Genomic DNA, 24,282 nt, shown 5'->3' on the forward strand with positions numbered 1-24,282 from the left:
TTAATGTGGTTCAGATAACATAATATTTTGAGTTTCTGTTGATTAAACCAATCGCCTTTATTGTATTAACTCAAATTTTTAATTTCACTGAACTCAAAATTCATTGAAAAGGCAACCAGGTAACTTACTTTTTTTAGTTAAACCAACCATTCTTTTTTACAGTGTGGTATATTCTTTGAAATTGTATTTATAACAGTCTTTTTAAAAAAGAGCTAAATGTTTTGGTAATCTATCCTGGATATCTTACATATCAAAAAGAAATAATCGCTATTACAATTCCAATACATATATGCATAGCATAACCCACATCAGTATCATATTAAATGTATAGTTTTTGCTTTTATGGATCTCATAAAATACCACACTTCAACAGATTATACAGCAGGGCTCTCATTTCAGGAGGCTGCCTCTACTCTTTGTTTGTGTGTGTGTGTGTGTGTGTTGTGTGTTGTGTGTGTGTTTATGTGTGTTTGTGCTCTTACAAAGCTGTGATTCATTTTTCACTGCTGCCATATTTTAATTCCCTGCTGAGATAAGAATGGTCCCTGAAAGAGTCCCTGTGGAAATCACAGGAGGCAGTGGTGGGCTTGCAATTGCTTTGCACTCAGGAAAAGAGTAATGAATAATCTATTGGCACTACAGGAGGGGTGGGTTAAACGGATATTGGTTAGGGGGGGAAACATGGAGACGATCACCACACACTGAAGTGTGATTCCTACACATTTCACATATTATCACTGACACTGATTTATAATTACCTGTTTTGTACACACATTTGATCCCTCTGGTATTAACCTACTTTTTACAGTTACATTTTTCTTTGTCACTAGACGTCATTTTTAGCTTCCACAATGCTCAAAACAATAAAACATTTATTTTACAGAAACATAACTCTTTTGTTGTATGATTAAGCACAAACATAATTGTGACAAACATAATTTTTCCTCAGAGGAAATGTTCATTTAAAAAGCCAGACCATTTGGGTGTTTGCAAACTGCGATGATGCGTTTTGTGGGCGGAGCCAATCTGGTGGCAGAAAATGGCAGTTCTGTAGTAGCAGTCTATGGAAGCCATGGAATAAAAGTATAGATACGGTAATTTCGAGTTTAAATCTCACAATTCTGACTTTTTTTTCTCACAATTCCGAGTTTATAAATCATAATTCTGAGAAGAAAAATCAGAATTGCGAGATAAAAACTCGTTATTCTGTCTTTTTTCCTCAGAATTTCGAATTGTTTCCTGCAATTCTGACACCTCCCCCCTCCTCAGAATTGTGATATAAACTTGCGATTGTGAGTTAATTGAAATTGACCCTTCGCAAAGACCTGCCCCCCTTAGTTACTGTTGCTTTGTCTGACTAACCATGGTGCTGTCAAGGCACACAGAGTAAAATATACATCGTGGAGCAAAGAGGACACTGACAACACGTCGACAGACAAGACAGAGCAGGTTACTTATGATATTAAACAAAGTACCAGCTTTCAAATTGTGTAATTTTTTAAGAATTTCTAACAATAAAAACCGTTTTGTGGCTCTTTAATGTGTCGTGACAGATTGCTGTAGCGCCTCAGCTCAAGCGGCTCGTGAACCGATCATCTCTTTCTTCTAGTTAATTCATAGCATCAAATAAACATGAATGAACATGAGAATAAATGTTGTTTTTAAATGCGGAAAGACGTCAGTACACACCATTTTTCAAGTTCAAGTCCACCGAGGTTAACCTTCTAACTCCTGACTGCTTTGTCAGACAAAATGGCGGATTCTGCGTTATGATTGGTTAGATCACTTGTCAATCAAACTCTCGGTGAAGGGTCAATTCATGACCCATTTAAGTTGTAACAGGTCCCCTGAATTACTTTTTAGAGTGTACTCTTTCATGAATTTCATGAACTCAGACATAGTACTCTTTTCATGTACTGTTTTTTGCCTACTATATAGTAGGGAAGTATGCGATTTCGGATGCAGCCTGGTGTTTTTTTAACAAATCAGAAGAATAAATCAAGACAGCTACTTGTTTCAATCCTGAACGAATCAAGTTATTTTAACGAAGTGGTTCAATGAATGATTCAATGGTTCATTAAAAAACACGTGTCACCTATAAAACATCTTGTATTTCATGTGATATCACATGGAATTTGATGCTTAATGATGGATTAAGGCTTTGCTGCTATACTTAAAAGTAAACGATGACTGATTTCTTCAATGTTAAATTGACTTTGTCACTCTATAATCTATGTTTGTTTGTTATTTTCATAACAATATGCAAAGCAAATCAACAATATCAGCATGATTGATTGCTTGGCCTTCAAGGCTGTCTCTCTCCATCCCTCTCTCACTCTTAATTCATTCTTATTCTCTCAGTTTCTCTCTCTCTCCTCGTCTCACACCCCACTCACTATCTGCCCAAAAAGGTCAATATCATCCGTTAAATCCAAATATGCTGACTGCTGTGCATTATTTATCAGTATGAAGATAGAAACAGCTCTATTAAAAGCAGCACTGACTCTTCCTCTCTCTCAATTATTCTCATGATAATCAGTCTTACCCTGTGGGGCTGTCAGGGCTGGAGCGCCGGAACAGACAATATGGGCACTAAATCTGGCAGTCATCTGAGTGCAAAGTCCAGTTTGAGTTTGTCCAGAACATTAAACATCCTTTGGTTTGTTGATAGTGGACATCCTCGATTCTTTAATTCCCTTAGGTTATTATGTATGGAGATTAGATTGAATGTCCAATTATTTGGAAGATTGTGAAAGAACATCTTGACCAGATCCAGGATTTAGCTTTCCATTACAACCTGTTTGAAACCATGCAGTGATTTTGCGACATAATCTGTTGTTAGAAAGACATAAAATTCTAGACACATTTTCTTGCAGATATGCTATTTTTGGTTCAGACTCATATTTCTCAACTTCTAAGGTGGCCTGGGTGGCTCCCCAGACAAGAGAGTCAAACAGACACACGGAGGAGCTTTCAGAAGAAAAGATTCTTTGGGAAGGAAACCTCTCAGCCCTGGTTTTGCTTTTAGGCACTAATGGGATACAGTGGAGAAGTCAAAGTGATTCAATAACTGTTTGATGGAAGCAAAGTAAAATCTAATTTCAGAATTTGGCACTGAAATCCATGACCCCTGAGTTTAGAGAACATTCTGTATAGTCAGAGTTAGGCACGCAGTTGACGAGTTTGAAGGGTGAAACTGGTTTATTCCTACAGATTTTGTTTCATTGAAAATATTATGTCAAGACCTCGACTGAAAAATGAGAACATGACAGGATCCTTGCAGTCTTTATAAAAGAAATGTTATTTTCTTGCCCCAAATATAAACATGAAATGAATCTGACGACTTAATTAATAACTATATAATTAATAAAAAGGAGTTTTATTTATTAATTGAAATGTCTGTCCTCATTATACACTCTTAAAAATTAAAATCGGAGTCAGTTTTTATTACAAGTGCAGAGAATTTTATCTGAGACATTCTTCTCATACCAACCACATACTATTTCCGGGCTTATTAAAGGTGAATGGATGCCTCAAAGGACAGGCTATTAAAAAATGAGGAATCTGGCCTCCACATTGACTATAACCATTCAAAAGCTAACATCCAACATTCTGGGTCTATTTTTAGAATACAATTCTTTTCAGCTGAACCTCCTATTTCTGTGGATTAATGTAGGGGGGTGAGAGGGGCTAGTTGTCACATAGGGAAATGACAGTGGCTTTATCTTGGTAACTATATAAGGTTTTGTGTCCAGTTACATAAATTTGTTTTCTCTATTAGGATTTTTTATGTTTTTTTAATTCTGCCTTCTGAACTAAGTTTTTAATATAAAGAACATTACTATATTTATACATGCCATTGTCACATTTTGATTGGAGCAAACTGTCACGTGTTTTAAACATTATCCATTTATAAAATGTAATAATTTCAGTATGGGTTGGATAAAACAGTGGTAACTTTAACCTCTCACATATTTTTACTGCTGTAGGCCAACTGCTTTACATCTTATCGGTGACTTTTTTCTCGCAATTGACCCTTTGCCAGGAGTTTGATTGACAAGCGATCTAACCAATCATAACGCCGAATCCGCCATTTTGTCCTACAAAGCAGTTAGGAGTTAGAAGATTAACCTCTGTGGACTTGAACTTGAAAAATGGTGTGTACCGACGTCTTTCCGCGTTTGAAACAACATTCCTTCTCATGTTCATTCATGTTTATTTGATGCTATGAATTAACTAGAAGGAAGAGATGATCGGTTTACGAGCCGCTTGAGCTGAGGCGCTGCAGCAATCTGTCACGACACATTAAAGAGCCATAAAACAGTTTTTATTGTTCAAATTTCTTTAAAAATTACACAATTTGAAAGCTGGGACTTTGTTTAATATCATAAGTAACCTGCTCTGTCTTGTCTGTCGACGTGTTGTCAGTGTCCTCTTTGCTCCGCAATGTGCGAAGTGTCAATTGAGAAATATAAGAGGTATAATATATATATAAGAGGTCATTGTACTATAAGAATATCCTGTAAGTTTCAGAACTGAAAACTTTCTTGTTAGTCCAATAAAAGCATTTATTGACACCAGGCCCAGCGAACGACAGGAAATCAACGCCAACTTCATCATCGCAATGTTAGCCCCGCCCACTGACGTGTCAGTGAGATGAGGAGGAGAGAAGAGCGATACAGGACTAAAAATACCATTACCTTTCAAAGGATCCTAATACTAGGAATATGGTTATTTATTTTTAACATTGTGAATGTCTCAGTTGAGTGTTATTTGTATTTGGTACATTTCACTGTGGATTCTTTGGTAAATCAATCGCATTTCGGCACAGGCTTTGCAAACAGACTTTTACGATATATAGACTCGACAGTAATGCAACAACATGTAAGTAACTGTTAATTTTAATACCTGATCTGATATGATTCATGTACAGTCAGATGTTCTTTGTCTATGTGTCAGTAAATCAAACCAGTGACTAAACGGTCAACTTCACATTGTTGCTCTTAGTAGGATGAAAATAATCTGTTATTTAAACGGCGATTGAATTATATGTAGAAAGGGATCAAAAAACGCTCCCTTTACAATCGCTGGAGCTGTCAATCAAACAGCATGAGTATATCAGTTCTGGACTCGCGCCAGAACTCCCGTTTTTTTTCCAATGAATCTCTAGTTATATCGTGTTTGCACTGTTAGTTACGATGAAAGTATTCGTTAGTGTGCAGAAATTGCATTGCAATGACGAGATCACTGCTTTCATGCGCTCAACAACATTTCTGTGATCGGCTGTTCATCACTGCAGCCTTTCATGCCACGATCTAAACATAATGCCATAGATCTAAATGTAATGCAGCACTTTTCACATTTAGTTAACCTTGAGAGCTGTAATAGTTAAAATGTGCTAAAAGTTTTTGAGAGAGTAATGCTTAGCTATTTCAAATGGGAAAACAGCAGACATGCCACTTAAAACAGAGCGTTCAAATCAGAGGGCTAAAATCAGGGTAGCAAAAATGCCCTTTTTTTTCCCTAAATTATGACAATTTTTAATGTAAAAAGCACACTAACATTATAAGTACACCCCAGGAAACATTATAAAACAATAAAACAATGCATTTCATGTCCCCTTTAAATAAATGCATGGTTGCAGGTTGTTTTAATTAAACCTTTTAAGTTGCAAACATTATTTTGTTGAGTTCTGTTGACATAATAATGTTGATCATTACATCAACTTAATATTGTTTGTAATTTAAACTCAAATTTCTGCATTAATTGCCTTTTAAAAAAAAAAAAAAGAAAAAAAGAAGTTGTAGTAACGTAATGAAATTGTCTTGATAACTTCGGAAATTAGGCAGTGGATTTCTAGTTCCCAGCATGCTTTTCATAGGACTGGATAAGGAGAATAAATGTTGAAATTAAGTGTTAATTTATTTGTTTTTAGTGAAGGGAAAGACCTGTTAGTGTTTAATGTTGTTATGTTTGACATTTAAAAGAGTTTCTGTAATGTTGAAGTTTTTGTGGTTACCATTGTGCTGAAGATATAGAGTCAATGTAGTGTTTACCTTAATGTATCTAACATGAAGGTAAACACTACATTGACTCTATAAGCAATGACTGCGCTAATGCTAGTGACAAGTTGCCTAATATCTTAGTTGTTCATTAAATATACATGTTAAATAAGTTATGTTAACATGTGCTATGATAGCTGTTGATTTGAACTGAAATAGATAAGATTAATTGGTTCCAGGGCTACAACTAAGTTGGAGCAACTTAATTTTTTGAGTAATCAACTTTGTGTTTATGCTACAAATGATTAAGTTCCTCTAACTCAGTGGTTCTCAAACTGGGGTACGCGTACCCGTAAGGGTATGTGAGGTGACATTCATTTAATTCACTTAATTCTACCTCACCTTAAAATATTAAAACCAAGCACATATTTCTAACAGGCAAAATGTCGTAAATACATGACATCCAATCTGCGGTCAAAACTGACTGCATCCATACAAGCAGCGTGCAAATATGATGCAAATAAAAATGTCAAGTAAAAATGTGTGCAAATAAAAATGTTGCGTGCAGATGCTGTCTTAGTCAATCGCGCTACATTATTGTCATTCTCGACAATGTACCTTTGTAAAAGTGGGGATTTAGCACTTGCATGAAGAACAAATAGCCTATAAACACAGGCTGTGCATAGAGATCGATTTAAGACTCAAACTCTCTTTGATACAAAAACTCTGTGAGCTCGTTTTTAATGTTGATAATAAATTATACGAGCAAAAATGCAATTTTTTCCCCAAATATCCACACGATTGCAAATGTGACACTAATTTTATATAACAGTTCAACAACAACAACAAAAAAGGTAAATTAAGTGATAAACATTTTAAATGGAGTATTGTCAGTGTTGTTTGTTCAATTTTGCAATAAAATAATAGTTCCAACGAAAGCCACAGAAGCTTTGTTACTGAATGAATGAATAAATGACTCAATGGCTCTCTCACTAAGACAGTGACTTACCGCCACCTACTGGTGGTTTTAGTTTAATATTTAAAAGTATCACTTCGTTTTTACTATCATTGCATATTTCTCTATTGAACTTTTTTTTTTTTTTTTTAAACATTATTTATTTTAAAAAGTTATTTATAAAGGTAAAAAAATACACTGGAAAATCAATTTAAGGGGGCAACTATTGTCCCTTAATGGAAAAGGTGTGACTGCAAGAGAGGGGTTACGCAGAAAGATGTTAAATGCTTCAGGGGGGTACTCCACTCTAAAAGTTTGAGAACCACTGCTCTAACTCAGTGTAGCTGGTTGGTTGAACGTTAATTTTTTTTTGTAGCCAACACATTATTTTTTAGAGTGTAGGCAAAAAGTACTTGGAAGACCTGCTGGTAGGTACTTGAATAAGTAATTACTTTTTTGACCTTTAAAATGTTAAAAAATGCATTCTATAGTATGAATGTGTGCAGCTTGAATGTGTTCCGGACATACTACATACGTCTTGTCATACGGCTTACCAGTGTCAGCTGCATTAGCCGCAATTCACAAAACCTCTCCAGTGGCCTCATTAGATAAAGTGTCCATGGGATGCGCACTACAGTATCTCACTGGAAATAGAAGGTCATCTGAGTACTTTTTGCCTATGTTTTATGAATATACGAACTCATGTTACTCTGTTCACATACTTTTTTTCATCTAATATATAGCAGGGAAGTTGTCTTTATGATTGAATCACTGAATCATTCATTCAGCCGTTCCATTCAAAAACACTCCAGTGTGTTGCTTGGAAATGCACAATGATTCATTTTGCTCTGAACTATTTTCGTGTGTCACTTAATACTCACTTCTCTTATATTGAACTGTTCTGGCTATAAATGTAATATCGCAATCGTGCTTTCAGAAATATAGCACTCTTGATTGTGTTGAAGGTCAGTTTATTTATAAAATACATCAGGAGGTTCATTTTAAAGCCTCCTATTATGTTGCATGATATTTTGTCTGTTTAGAGTCGACATGAAACTGAAGTTGTGATAGTCTATTATTCCATATTGTGACATCCAAATGCAATGGCTTCTTAAACAAGATATTTTTTTTTTTTTTTGATTTTGTCTATCAGGAATTAATTGGATTGTGGTTTGCTGTTGCTATTGTTGTGATGTCATGTGAGTGACAGGTTGTTTTGCCTTTGCACCAGTAAACACATCATTAGAGAAGAGCTGTCGCTGAAAGAGGGAGGTGAAGTTATTTTGATTAAAGATTACAAGGGCACATTAATAATAATAATAAATAATAATGTGTATGAAAAAATATTTTACCATAAATACTGCAATATTCCATTTAAAAAATAAGAAATGTCAACTTTGATTTCATGTGGACTTTAAAATCAGTGATAAACAACCATTTTAGCTCAAATAATCCAATGCAGTCACAGGAAGACACATTGTAAGACATAATGATTTGCAGACTTCATACACCTATCCTTTGTTTCTCGTACTTTATTACTCTTCCTCTCTTGTCCCAGCTACCATCACACTGTGTGTCAACACTTTCTCAATATGCTTGTCTGATTTTTTTCATTTGGATAGCTGGTGCCCTTTTGTGGTAATGGATGGATCTCATCCAGCCTTTTACCACTGCAGGGACACAAATCCACTTGCTTTCCTCAAGCATTAGAATTTACACCGCATTATATCATCATCTTGCCCTATTGGAGCAATTGTGAAGTGATTGCTTTTTTGGAGTGGTAATATCACAAAGTCAAGAAATAAGAGTTCAGCTTTACCCATTGCCATGGGTCATATCACAGATAGGCATATGATAGAAATGAAATGATTAGTCTTAGAAATACGTTCAGGTGTTTTGTACTTAATGAAGTCTGTAAATACATTCTCTTATTTTAGCACTACCAACAGCACATAAAACGTAGGCTACACCAGTGAAATGCAGCAACAAAATGCTATTTGGAGTTTGATATTTTCTAAAGAACAGCGCCATCTAGTGGTGGATTGATCAAAGAATTTGTGAGTTGTTGCGTGTCAGTGTTGGCGCCTAAAACCTCAGCATGATGTATATGAAGACAATGGACCTTCAACTATAATCTAACATAAAATATATTTCTAAAAAAGAACATAAAATAAAACTTCTCATATAATAAATAGGTTGACTTCCTGATTTTGACTATCAATATTCTGATTTTTTTTTCAGGCCCTTTACATTAATTATCTTCAAGGCAAATATGCTTTTGGGTAAAATAATAATAATAATAATAAAAAAACAACAACAGAGAAATATTTATCAACGCTTGTATAAATTCGTTAACCAAAGTAAACAATAAGCTTAATGGTAAAAGTGTAAGTTGTCCCCTTTAACCTAGAGAATCGTAGCTTGCTTCGTATATTTCGTAGCCGTCAAATTGAAGCAAGCTACGATACAAGCCAAATAGCCGGAAATACAGATTTGTACAACATAAAAGTCTCTTCATCAGAATAGTCCTGAAAGCGAAAAATAGTTTGTAAAGTGAAGTGTTAAATAATTATGGCTTTTTGTATTTCTAAAATTCGCCAATAATTGGTTTGAAAATGAAACCTTAATTAATAAATGGCGCAAAATGATACTTAATTGAAATCTTACACCTTTACAAAAGTAGTCTACAAGAGAGTTTCATTGTATGAATAATTACATTTTCTAAAACATACTAGTTATATAAATGTGTAGATTTAAAAAAAAGTGATTACGCAAACTCAGATACATAAAGAACTATAAAATGAATAAACAATATTTTAAAATAAAATTGTTGAGACTCTAAAGTAAATTCTGTATTTCAAAAGATAAAAATTTCAAGGAAAAAAAAAAACTACAAATTTACAAACATCTTACAGTGATTAAATATTGTTCACAAACTTTACATACTTTTGTAAATTATACATTTTATCCCAGAAATGTACTGATACGGATCTGACTCATTACCGCTATTTTAAACTGCTATGATTCTAACCTGAATCTAAAGGTCAGTTATGCCTTAATTTTAAGGTACTGGTAAGTTAGAGAAATGCTAATTCTAAATATTCAAAGAATAAGCCCTAACCAGCTCTTTTTCATATCACCTTACAATTTTACAATTCAGTTGTTACTTAGGCTATTTATACAGGGTGCAGATGCATACATTGACGTTTATCCTAAAACACTCAGATTGACATTATCCGTAGTTTGTTTCTCGGCCACATTTATGATTCTGGCTTCACATTATTTGTTGCAGGGGTCGAAGCAAGGAGGTCTTTCCTTTCCCAAAAGAAAAGGGAAGGGAAAAAAAACGGAGAGGGGGGGAGAAAGAAAGAAAGGTCTACACAGGAAAAAAGGTGGTCCCACTCCGAAAACACCGTTTCCAAGCAGGCGGTCTCAGTTCCATACTTTTCTTCTCATATCGCTTCGCCTCTGAAGTGATACAAACACGTTAACAACCTTTATTTTTGGACTCAACATGTTCATGTTAGCAGATACTAAGGGGATGCTATCATTCTAGCAGGATTAAAGTTTTAGAAATACGGTAAAATGGAGAGAAGATCTGAAACTGGAGTGAAGAGGCTGGCGCTGGGAATCTCGCCTTCTTACTCCCACCATCGCCTGTAAGAAAATCCATCTTAAGGTAATTTTCGCATCTATTTGGACTTTTAAAGTTTCCCGTTTTGGTTTTAAGTTCATACCGTTGTCGTTAAAACTACAACATTACGGAAACTTTAGCGATTAAGTTGGATTTTAGATCCAGGCCTCGAAAAAACAATTGATTTGTGCTGGACGGGGAGTTTTTTTTTTTTTTTTTTTTTTTTTTTGTGATTTTGGGGGGTATATCCGGTATATCGTTCACTTTTAATACTATTAACGTTTTATTAACGACTTTGTAACATGACTGACTCCGTTAAGGCCTGCACCGGGTAACGAAAAGTTGAAGAATAGTGTTTCAAGTTTTGAGCGATGAATAAGTGAACAAGTGTCTGAGTTTGAGTCTTTGTGGGGGGCCAGTGGAATTTTTGTGGTAAAGTTAAAGTTGTAAGATCGGTTTATAGTTTAACTATAGTTTAACAATATAGAGTGCCTAATTTATATGCTATAACACAACTAATATGATTGAATAGTGGTGTCATAGTTATTCATTTTTATTACCAGACACAGTTTACACAGCGCCGTTGTTTAAACCGCATATCATAACAGCTCCACATATCATCGTTTCTGACTTTTAGCGATAACGCGGTTAAACTCAATATAACGATTACAAATACGGTTAACGGAAAAAAAAATGTTATGCCGTTTATGCCAACAAATATCGTTTATAACTAAACGGTGTATACACCTATTTCAGTTGGACATCCATCCACCCAGTGAAATAATAGCAGTTATTTAATTATATTGTTTAATTTATTCACTGTTCCTTAGCACTTATTAACAGCACTAATTTACATACTAAATTTCAGTAATAATTGATATAATATTATTTTATCTATCTATTTATATTCATTCACAGGATTGTATACATATGTAAAATACACTTTCTATTCAAGCTATTTAAAATTCAATGATGTAGTAAAATAATTTTGGTAACACTTTAAAATAAGCTTTCGTTAGTTAACTACTTTAGTTAACAAGAATAGGGAAGCACAATGTATCGGCCACCATATCAGTATCGGCCGATATATGTTCGTTTTTAATGTTATCGATATCGAAAATTTGGCCGATATATTAAAGCTGATAAATAATGGATTATTTCCTTCAGCTGAGACACTTTAGATGTGCACTGTCTGCCATTATGTTTTTGAATTGCTTGAAATATGATTTAAATCACTTCAAAAAGGAAAATACAGTTAAGTACAATGTACAGTGCAAGTCTGTCATATAGGTTACATAAAATTATAATGAGAACATTATAATTGTGTGCTTGGGACATGGCTTGGTGAGACTTTTGTTTTTGTAATCAGGCTCTCAAAAATTAATTAAAAAATTTGGATTTAGATTTATCGGCCAATATATATCGGTTATTGGCTTTCAAATATATAAAGAATTATTGGTTATCGGTATCGGCCAAAAATTTCATATCGGTGCATCCCTAACCATGAACTAAGAAAAAAAAAACTACTTCTACAACATTTATTAATCTTAGTTAATGATAATTTCAACATTTACTGTATTAAAATCAAAAGTTTTATTTGTTAACATTAGTTACTGCACTCACATGCATCACTAACATGAATAAACAATGAACAACAGTATTTTTTATATACTAACATTAACCATTGTTAGTTCATGTTAGTTAATACATTAACTAATTGATAACAAATGAGACCTTATTGTAAATTGTTACCATTATTTTTATATTCACTATTCCTATTTATTAGCAGTAATTTGTTTTATTATATAATTTACAGCATAATTTATAAAAATGTCATATTGTTACAAATGTTTTATTCTCCAATTTCAGTACATATATACATTATCATATATACTAGTCTTAATAAATGATTTTTTTAAAATCTTATTTCAGATTAACACTCATAAATTTTACATCAACTGGAATTCACACTGTTCTGGGGTGTTGATTGAAGAGGTAACTGAGCGTGGGACTGGGCGTGTCCCTGTGTGGTGTTTGCCGGTGTGGCACTGCACCGTGCACAGATTGGATGTTGCCTGGGAGATGAGGATGTGCTGCTGGCACCAGGAAGGAAGGATTTTGATGTGATGGGGTGCAGGACGAGCAAAGTCCTCCCAGAGCCACCCGCTGATGTCCAACTTGACTTAGTCAAAAAGGTAGAGCCGCATCAGACCGATGTCTATAAAAACTTCATCAAAAGTGAAGGTGGCGGGGAGAAAACAGGCTCGCAATCCCCTCAGGGTCAAAGCCAGGCTGCTGCGAAGGTGAGCCAGTCCCCTCCACCAGCTAACTGCCAGCCAGAACCCGCTGACCCACACCGAAAAAAAGTAGCCAAATACAGGGCCAAATTTGACCCTCGAGTGACTGCTAAGTATGATATCAAAGCTTTGATAGGTCGGGGCAGTTTCAGTCGGGTAGTACGAGTGGAACACAGGAGCACACGGCAGCCGTACGCCATCAAGATGATCGAGACCCGCTACCGTGAGGGCAGGGAAGTATGTGAATCTGAACTTTGCGTCCTGCGACGGGTGCGCCACACCAACATCATTCAACTGATGGAGGTGTTCGAGACAGCTGAGCGGGTCTACATGGTGATGGAGTTGGCTACCGGCGGAGAACTGTTCGACCGCATCATCGCCCGTGGCTCTTTCACAGAAAGGGATGCCACGCGGGTGCTGCAGATGGTTCTCGATGGTGTGAAGTACCTCCACACATTGGGCATCACTCACAGGGACCTAAAGCCTGAAAACTTGCTTTACTACCATCCTGGTGCTGATTCCAAGATTATGATCACAGACTTTGGCTTGGCCAGCACGCGGAAGAAAGGCGACGAATGCCTGATGAAGACTACCTGTGGAACGCCTGAGTACATTGCTCCTGAGATACTCGTTCGTAAGCCGTATACTAACGCAGTAGACATGTGGGCGCTGGGAGTCATCTCCTACATACTGCTCAGTGGCACCATGCCTTTTGAGGATGACAATCGCATGCGCCTGTACCGACAGATCCTCAAAGGGAAATACAGTTTCTCCGGGGAGGTAAGGACTATGCGACCACTTTAAAATATTATTCATTGTGATGTCAGAATGATATGTATATATTATACATAACCTATGTACGCTCTAAAAAAAATGCTGGGTTGCTTTGAAAATGGACAAACCCAGCAATTGTGTTGTTTTTACCCAGTGGTTGGGTTAAATGTTTTTGCCCAACCTGCTAGGTAGTTTTATTTAACTCAACTGTTGTTTAAAAATGACCGTGTTGATTACTTAAAATGAACCCAAAGTATGTTGGAAATTAACATTTATTAAAGGATTAGTTCACTTTAAAATGAAAATTACCCCAAGATTTACTCACCCTCAAGCCATCCTAGGTGTATATGACTTTCTTCTTTCTGATGAACACAATCGGAGTTATATTAATAAATATCCTGATGCGTCCAAGCTTTATGATCCAACGAGTATGAAGCTCAAGAAAGTGCATCGGCTGCATCCATCCATCATAAACGTACTCCACACGGCTCTGGAGGGTTAATAAAGGCCTTCTGAAGTGAAGCGATGAGTTTGTGTAAGAAGAAATATCCATATTTAACAAGTTATAAAGTAAAATGTCTAGCTTCCACCAGACCGCCTTCAAAACGCTCACTCTACGTCCTACGCCTTTCGTATTTAACTTACAAAAAAGGCTTTTTTCGTAAGTTGAATGCGGATGGCGGTCTGGCAGATGTTAGATATTTTACTTTATAACTTGTTAAATATGGATATTTTTCTTACACAAATGCATCGCTTCGCTTCAGAAGGCCTTTATTAACCCCCCGGAGCCGTGAGGAGTACGTTTTTGATGGATGGATGCACTTTCTTGAACTTCATACTCGTTGGTCCCGTTCACTGCCTTTATAATGCTTGGATGCATCAGGATATTTATTAATATAACTCCGATTGTGTTCGTCAGAAAGAAGAAAGTCAAATACACCTAGGATGTCTTCAGGGTGAATAAATCTTGGGGTAATTTTCATTTTAAAGTGAACTAATCCTTTAATATGTTTAATAAATGAACACTTACAATAGTTGGGTTAAATAAAACTGCAAAGCACGTTGGGCAAACATTTAACCCAACTACTGGGTTTGTCTATTTTCAACCCAACTTGGGTTGTTTTTGGGGTGTACAAATAATATACTTGCAGAATCTTTAATCATGTTTGTGATCTCAAGTCAACACTGCTAAGCATCAAATAGATAATCACTGGCTTACAGATTTAAGATCAACTTCAATAAAAGGTAAAATATGTTATTTCAACTTTGATGTGCTTGTCACACACATTACACCACTAAAAGCCTTCACGTCTCATAGATAAAGCTTAAAAAAAGCTTTTTACAAAGTTCAAGTCGGCATGAAATGGAAGTTGTGACAGTCTTTCCTTGCCTATTGTGACGTATATCTGAGTGAAACGGCTTCTCGAACAAGAATAAATGTCCACTAGGAATTGATTGGATAATTGGGAGGGGAAGTCATTTTGGTTAAAGATTAGTGCAGTTTTCATGGATTAAAGATTAGTTTGATTTCATGGTGACTTTAAAGTTTCAGAGAAAGTATTAGCCAAGCTTGACGTGTCAAACCTCAAATCAATAGAGATAAAATCTTCTTAAATGTAAATGCACCTTAATAATGCCTCTTTTTGCACTAGTTATGTATATTTCTGAGCTGTATGTGTGTGTGCTATATATATGAGATTTATATGATCAGTTAGTGTGGATCATGTATGTGCAAAACAAGAGTTGCTGGGAGATTGGAAATGCAGATGTTTTTGATTAGGTATAGAAGTGCTATAAAGCATATGCTAATGTTACTTGGTTTTATTAAACCCAGAAGTATTTGTGTGCCATGTTTTTGGGCTCATTTGCATTGTTCTATACTTAATGATTCATTTGTTTTTGGCTGACTGCTCTTGCAAACAAACAAGCTCTTATGAAGTATATATGCTTTATATGTACATGTTAATGGGTGGTGGTATTCGCCTTTAAGTGCTCTAAAGTGTTATTATTTGATGTTAAACTCTTTTTGCCTACCCCAAATTTAATTACACACATTTACCCCAAATGTGTGTAATTGTTTTATGTTAAAATACATTCTCTTATGCCAGTTTGCTTATATTTGTGCAGAGACAAGTATAGGTAAGCCATTTGTAGGTTGATTTTCCCGAAAAGTGTAAGCGCTGTGGTCTGTGGCGCTTTCAGCATTGCACTGTTTGTTTGAGCTGCCTACATAGCAACATTGACTCAACAAATGGTTTGAGTTTGGGGCGGCACTACCTGTTTGTCCGTTGAGTGTTAAGGAAACACATATTTTTGCACTTTTTTTCAGTGGTGACATTATAATTTAATTATTCGTCTTTCATAACCTCACAAACCCCCTGCAGTTTCTCCGTGGAATGTAGCTGTTTTCATCTCTTCTGAACGCATAGAACATAAATCAGAATTTAAATACTTAAAGGATTAGTTCACTTCAGAATTAAAATTTCTTAATAATTTACTCACTGCTTGTCATCCAAGATGTTTATCTTTCTTTCTTCAGTCAAATAAAAATTAAGGTTTTTGAGGAAAACATTCCAGGATTTTTCTCCATATAGTGGATTTCGCTGGGGTACAACAGGTTGAAGGTCCAAATTGCAGTTTCAGTGCAGCTTCAAAGGGCTCTATGCGATCCCAGATGAGGAATAAGGGTCTTGTCTAGCGAAACGATCGGTCATTTTCTTCAAAAAAATGTATATACTTTTTAACCACAAATGCTTGTCTTGCACTGCTCTGTGATGCTCCATGCATTACGTAATCACGTTGGAAAGGTCACGAGTGACGTAGGCGGAAGTACCGATCCAGTGTCTACAAAGCGAACGTACAAAGCCTAACAGCCTTTACAAAGAAAGGTAAAACAACGATGTCGGATGATTTTGAAGTTGGAGGAGAAAATGAGATGGAGTTTTTCTCCCCTACTGCCTACGTCACGCGTGACCTTTCCAACGTAATTAATTTCCTAGTGCGTGGCGGATCACAGAGCAGTGCAAAATAAGCATTTGTGGTTAAAAAGTATATACATTTTGATTGATTTTTTTTTAGAAAATGACCGATCGTTTCAGCTAGATGAGACTCTTATTCCTTGGCTGGGATCATGTAGAGCCCTTTGAAGCTGCATTGAAACTGCAATTTGGACCTTCAACCTGCTGAACCCCAGTGAAGTCCACTATATGGAGAAAAATCCTGGAATGTTTTCCTCAAAAACCTAAATTTTTTTCTTGACTGAACAAAGAAAGACAAAAACATTTTGGATGACATGGGGGTGAGTAAATTTTAAGGAAATTTTAATTCTGAAATGAACTAATCCTTTAAATTATTTAAATGCTTAAATAGAATTGTATTATTATAAACATGTTTAAATAAATAATTTAGACATTTATGCATTTGGCAGACTTGCATAGCATTTATGGTACACATTTTATCAGTGTTCGCTTTCGTTGGGAATCGGACCCATGACCTTGGCGTTGCTAGCACCATGCTCTACATCTACACCAAAAAAAAAAAAAAAAAAGAAGAAGAAACAAAATAATAAAAGATGTGGAAGAGATTCAGTATAATAGTATGTGAGGAATACTTCAGTATGTCTTTCCTCTATAAGTCACCCCAGGATAAACAGTCTTATTAAACATCAATATTTTCTTTGAAATTTCTTGAAGACTGGCCTATTATTGTAAAAATGCAATATGTTGGATTTTTTATTTATTTTTACAGTGAAAAAGTAAAGAACAATGATGTGTTGCCATATGGCCAAACTGTATCGTAGATGGGTAGGGTCTGGGAAACCATTTGGTGCCACTAGTGGCATATAAAGCAAACAACAGCTCTTACTTTGACTACTTTAATTGTACTGCAAACTATATTAAAATTCTGAATGTGAGGAATAACTTTAAGTGATTACATTTACATTTGTACATTTGGCAGATGCTTTTATTTGAAGCATCTGCATTGTATTCAAGGTGTATATATACATATATATATATATATATATTTTTTTTTTTTTTTTTGAACGATTCTGGATAAATTGAGAATCATAATTTTTTTGGTTTAAAATAGAGATCACGATTCTCCCACAATTCTGAATAGACAAATAAACATGTAATTTACTAGAGGTAAATTAATGTTTAAAATAGGGCTGCACAATTAATCGCAATTTAATCACAATTAAATCGCACGTGATTTGGCAAAGCCTGCGATTATTTTATGTGCAGCTTGTCTGAGCTGTACGGCTCTGTGATCAGTAGTAAATGCTTCTCCATCTTCTCCATCTGAAAGCCAGTTTCAAATATGCCCTGCTGCCGAAGTAGGTAACGTGTCATTCCAGGAAATCCCATACTATTGCTGTAGCTGAATAAACAGAAGATTGAAACCCTTTGATTGATTAAACATGACTAATAAACACATGACTGCCTTATTCTGTGTTAGAAGCCACATCATCTCACAGAAGGATGCTCAACTGTTGTTATGAAGTGAGTTTGGAGTAAAAACATGTTATTGAATGTTGCCTTTTGTTGGACAAGATGTTAATAAATGCTTCTCATGTCTGGAAAGATGTTTGGCGCGTGTTGCTTTTTCAAATGCACATTATAAGCGAGTGCTTTCAGATGGATTTGCATTTGGAGCCATACTTTATTGACAAGCCACACATAAAAAAATAATCGCAGCCTTTGCGATTTCATAATCGTACTAAGCCAAATTGTTCAAGCGCGATTTCAATGTTATTTTTCTAATCGTCCGATTAATCATGCAGCCCTTGTTTAAAAAATATTTAATGAATTTGAATTTATTATTTAAAAAAAAGGTTTGAATGAATGATTCAATGACTCAATCATAAAGACTTGACTTGTTTCATTACTGGATGAATCAGCGTTTTTGAACGAATCTCTTGAATGAATGATTCAATAATTTTTGTACAATCAAAGGTTTAATGGACATAGCCGAATCATTGTCTTTTAGGAATAAAATCATGTGGGTGTTTGAATGAAGATCACGATCTTTTAGCTCTAGCATATGTTAAGTGTCTGTAGTCTGGTGAGCAGATGATAAAGATATAGTTCTAAAAAATCATTCTCAATATTACAGAATAACGGAGTTCACACCACAGCTATAACGATAACGGGACAGAGAAACAATATTGTTGGAATCACTTTCAGAACGATTTTATCTAGCTAATGAATGATAAAAACATTGACAGCTAATATAGTTATCTTTATAGTTATCGTTCTTGGTGTGAACAGGCCTTAAGAATGACAGTGCCCCACTGAAAATATCTGTCTACTGCTATATAGCTACTTGAGGTCATTGAGGCTTTTATACGGTCCATTCAGATCTGCATTCCTAAAAAGAAATATTCCCCACAAAGCCACCAGAACACAACAGGCTATGATAGTCCTGCCTCTTTCTGTCTGTCTTTTGGCTCTAGTGTGCTCGGTTTCTATTCTTCACAAAGTGCTTTTCAAACACTTTAAACTTTTGCCAACCATTTTGTCTTTGTCTATTGACCTTGGATTTCTGAGCATGTTTATTTGCGTGCCTCTATTTATCATATAAGTATTTGTATGCAAGTTTTTGTGTGTTCACATGTGCTTGTATTTTGGGGAGTGTGTGTGTGTTTGTGTTAGCTGGACAATACCCAGCGCTGTCCTGTCATCATGTCTTATCCCGCAGTAACCCCCTGCATGAGCGTGTGATGTAAGGCCGCAGAGTTCCTGGCAGAGTGTGTGCGTCAGGGCCTCTCTGCTGCTGTGAGTCACAGACAAGACGAATGTGGGCTTTACAGGGAAAAGCCCTGGAGAAGTCATGCTAACCAACAAAAACTGAGCGATGTTTTGTTTTCTCTCTTGCTTATAGAGCTGCTAGTGTTTGGCCAGTTGTCATAACATATCAGGACATGCACGACTAGTCTAAAGATGTTCCCGGAAGAGTGAAAAATTAACTTCAAGTAACTAATTTGTATATTTTGCATTGCTGAAACCTTCCTGTATTGATTTAGCCAGTGCTGGCAGAGTTATGCTGTGCTTATGCTCTAATTATGCTCTTCAATATTGGCTATTGTTATAGTTGACTGGTTCTTGTTTGTTTCTTTCTTATTGTCGTCCGCACATGCATTTCCAGACAAAACTAGTTAAACAGGTCAGTAAAGGTCCAATCTGAGCACTTAAAGAAATAGGTATCCAAAAATTTTATTATATTGTATTATATTATATTATATTATATTATAATATAATATAATATAATATAATATATTATATTATTATATTACCGTTCAAAAGTTTTGGTACAATAAGATTTTTAATTTCTGAAAGAAAGTAATACTTTTATTCAGCAAGGACACATTAAATTGATCAAAAGTGACAGTAAAAACATTCATAATGTTATTTTAATTCGATTTATAGCTTAAATAAACATTGTTTAGAGTAAAAATCCTGACAAAATGCATCAGTTTCCACAAAAATATTGATTTCTGAAGAATCATGTGATGCTGAAGACTGGAGTAATGATGCTGAAGTGAAAATTCAGCTTTGCCATCACAGGAATAAATTACATTTTAAAATATATTAAACACCATTTATTACTGTTATTACAGTATTTATTACTGTTTTTACTGTATTTTTGGTAAAATGCAGCTTTGGTGAGCACAGCAAGACTTCTTTCAAAAACATTTAAAAATCTTACCGACCATAACTTTTGAATGGTATTGTATTATATTATATTATATTATATTAGCTAAGATGGGCAAAATGGCCAAAATCTTATGTCACGATAGGAGTAATGTTTTTTTCACAATACGATACATATCACAATATAGTTATTTTTGCTATAAATAGTTTTTTTTTTTATACCAAAATTTTGGATACAATTGAAATATAATAATTCTCACCACCAATTTCAATACCACAAAAAACTAACACTACCCTAATGTAAGTAAAAAAAAAAAAAGCTCAAGCTCACTGAAGACAAGTAAACAGTCTGTGATAAAATAGGAACAAAGAAACTAATTACAAGAAATGGGCCAAAAAAATATATAATAGAACATAGACACAAAGGAAATAAACCTACCTGAAAACCTCCAGCACTAAATAAAAAATACTTTGTAAATAGTATGAAGTAATCAAATGTGCAAAAAACACTGCGCAGTATTCGCTGTGTAAAATAAGAGCAATGAGATTGTTTGATTAACATTAATGGCACAGACGGCAGCAGGAATATTAGGCTGCTGTCACTTTAAGACCGAATACACGGATCTAATATACTGATACACATGCGCTTTCTTTCTCAACTCTGTTTATATTCTTAAGACATAAGCGACTCTTTATGAGGATACTTGCAAAGACTGACTTTTTGACACATAAGTGTGTGTATTTAACCGTTCAAGCCCAATAAGGCGCCAAAAAGAACTCAGTTCAGTACTTACACGCTCTGAGCAGCGGCTTTATGTGCACGCGTCTCTCAGACAGCGCACGTATATACAGAAATGAGTTCTCTTTCGCTCCACACTGCATAAAATTCACATAAAAAGTCTCAGAATCTTTTGAGGATGTCTGAATAATTTTATTTAAGCCATTTTCTGTTTCTTATCTGTTTCCTAACAGCCATGGCCAAGTGTTTCCAACCTTGCTAAGGACTTCATCGACCGTGTCCTCACGGTAGATCCTAATGAGCGTCTCACTGCGGGCCAGGCACTTAAACACCCTTGGATTGTCAGCATGGCAGCTTCCTCCTCTATGAAGAACCTGCAGCGGTCCATTTCCCAGAACCTCCTGAAGAGGGCGTCATCACGCTGCCACAGCACTAAATCAGCCCAGTCCACTCGCTCCAGCCGCTCCACAAAGTCCAGCAAGGCACGGCGCGTTCGTGAGAAAGAGCTGCGAGAACTCAACCGCCGTTACCAGCAGCAATGTAACGGTTGAGGGCGATGTAAAGACTGCGTGTACCTTACTAAAAACATTGGAGAGAGCAGAACAACAATTGTGCCTCAACTTAGATGTCAACTTCCTGCTCCATCACCACAGAGCCAATTAGCGGAAAACCTCCTTCTAAACTTTTCATTCATTTTCTATACTTCTGCTGTTTTTCTCTCGTTTATTACCTTTTATGTGAGTGTTTTATTTATTTATTGTTGGTGTATTTTCATGTTTATGTTGTCTTTGGAAATTATCTCATTCAGCTTTTTACCTGATTGTATCTGTTGAACAGAATTTTACGTAAGTTGCTGGAAGGACTAAGAATACACCTTCCTGATTTTTGCTGTGAATTATTTGTTACGGTACCCACCCAGAAGATTGTTCTTCTGATGGGCGAAATGTGCTGTTTATTCATTATTGGCAACAAATCACATGACCTAGTTATAGTTTATTGTGCCTTAATATCACTTTGAACATGAAGGAAAGGTAAAAATCAGACCGTTGGTAACCACGCATATCACATTTATGATACACACTGCTGTTTAATTATGAAACTCAAAAATGAAAATTCTATTATCATATACTCACTCTCATGTCTTCCGGTATGACTTCCGCGGAGCACAAAAGAAGATATTTTGTAGAACTGTCCATAAAATGAAAGTAAATGGGGTCCAAAACATCACTGGACCTCGCTGGCTTTCATGGACCGAAAAACACAGATACGTTTTTTTAAATCTTCCTTTGTGTTCTGCAGAAATAAAGTTATACAGGTACGGAATGACATGAGGGTGAGTAAATGATTACAGAATCTTTGGGTGAATTATCGCTTTAATTTGGTCCAAAATTGCCCAATTTGTCTGTTGTTTATCCTGAATAAGACATAACTGTTCATTTTCTAGCCATTTCTACAACCCTACTAATAATGACCTTAATTGTAATAGCAGTTATTAAAGGGATAGTTCACCCAAAAAATGAAAATTCTGTCCTCATTTACTCACCCAAAGTTGTTCCAAACCTGTATGATTTTCTTTCTTCTGTTCAACACTAAAGAAGATATTTTGAAGAATGTCTGTAACCAAACAGTTGATTGGACCCCATTGACTTCCATAGTATTTTTTTTCCCTACTATGGAAGTCAATGAGGTCCATCAACTGTTTGGTTACCAACATTCTTCAAATACCTTCTTTTGTGTCCAGCAGAAGAAAGAAATTCATACAGGTTTGGAAGAACTTGAGGCTGAGTAAATGATGACAGAATTTTCATTTTTGTGTGAACTATCCCTTTAATACCTGTCGGAAAATACACAGAAAAAAAGTGTAATCAAAATAGTCAGAGACTTGGCTTTAAGTCTTTAGATTTGGTCAGTGAACAAACCTACCGTGATTCATGACTTCTACTGTTGTAGTAATTAATCATACTAACTGATATTGATCGCTCTCACAGTATGGGCGGTCAGTATCGGGAAGCCCCAAATCAGAATTGGTTACTTTGTCTGTCACCAGCTGTTGTGCCTTGAGCAAGGCACTAAACCACCATGAAGGCCTTTTGGCAGTCTTTTCACTTTCACCCCCCCCTCTGTCAGAAACCAGCAGAGATGTGCCAAAGAAATTCCTGTGTGCCTGTATTATCGAGGAACATTTGGTGAGATATGATTTCTCATGAAAATAATTAGTTAAAACTGTGATGAAATGAAGACTTCTCAAAATATGTTCTAAAATCTGTTCTTTGTTGGGGTTTTTTAATATAAAATCATATATTAAAAATGAAGGGGAAAAGGAATCTGTGTATTTGGGTTGTGTCCCGTTTCACAGCAAGTGCCTTGAATTTGTTTTACAATTGATGTAGCGAGTGAATAATATTTTGAAAAAAATTGGTTTTGGATACTTTATGTTTGAATAACTGTATTTGACAACAGAAATATTCTTGTTTTTGGTTTCTTCCACATTCTCTCACTTCTAAGCTTGTGTAATTTTCTCAGACTTTATAAAAATATATTTTCCTCATTTTGGTTACATTTATTAGCTAAATTCAACAATTTTTAAACCTGCAAAATATTTTGGGTTCTTTTGTCTAATTTGAAATGAATCAAATGAATCAGTTAAAGTTGCTTGATGGTTCATATGTGAGTGTTAAGGCTGTCATACATTACTTGTTAATTTTAATCCAGTTGTATCCATTAAAATCTCAACATCAAAAATGACTTTGGGAAAACCACTGTTTGTATATGTCTTTATACCCCAAATATTTTTTTTTCTCTCTCAAGAAAAAAAGCTATTTTATATGTGCTTGTTAAAATTTATCTGATTTACTAGCACAAATTGAGACTAATGAAAATGCTCTTAAAAGTGCAAAAATATTTTTAATTGAGTGTATCACCAACATTCATGTAAGGAATGTGTGTTTGTAGCTACAGTTGAAATAAAACTGCAACTGTTGTCCATTTGTTGAGTTCAGTCCAACACTGTCTCATGTTCCTTTTTTGTCCATTTTCAATGAAGAACAATTACAGAATTCTTCACTTTTTTCACTCCAAATAGTCAAATCATTAATATTTAGTAAAATTTAAATCTAAAGGCTCTCACTTTAATCAACAATTAAATCCGTAAAATTCAAATCAAGAAAACTGCTTTATTATTTTTGTGCAGCAAAACTATGATTAATTTTCCTTTAGTAAGGGATGAGA

The 24,282-nt window shown here is 35.3% G+C and overlaps 1 protein-coding gene across 1 annotated transcript; it reads left to right on the forward strand.

The window, feature by feature from the left end:
* The first annotated feature begins 10,229 nt into the window (after window positions 1–10,229).
* On the forward strand, window positions 10,230–24,058 carry pskh1 (protein serine kinase H1). Its single transcript, XM_051870937.1, has 3 exons — window positions 10,230–10,636; window positions 12,524–13,668; window positions 21,288–24,058. The coding sequence occupies exons 2-3, from the start codon at window positions 12,718–12,720 to the stop codon at window positions 21,603–21,605; spliced, it is 1,269 nt and encodes a 422-aa protein (XP_051726897.1). The 5' UTR covers window positions 10,230–10,636; window positions 12,524–12,717; the 3' UTR covers window positions 21,606–24,058.
* Window positions 24,059–24,282: the final 224 nt, after the last annotated feature.

This window comes from Ctenopharyngodon idella, chromosome 18 (genome assembly GCF_019924925.1).
Source record: "Ctenopharyngodon idella isolate HZGC_01 chromosome 18, HZGC01, whole genome shotgun sequence".
NCBI lineage: Eukaryota > Metazoa > Chordata > Actinopteri > Cypriniformes > Xenocyprididae > Ctenopharyngodon > Ctenopharyngodon idella.

Bases quoted from the DNA above. Each gene is read 5' to 3' on its own strand.
- pskh1 (XM_051870937.1), top strand. From the start codon at position 12,718: ATGGGGTGCAGGACGAGCAAAGTCCTCCCAGAGCCACCCGCTGATGTC. The intron at 13,669-21,287 runs GTAAGGACTATG...GTTTCCTAACAG, and splicing joins AATACAGTTTCTCCGGGGAG to CCATGGCCAAGTGTTTCCAA.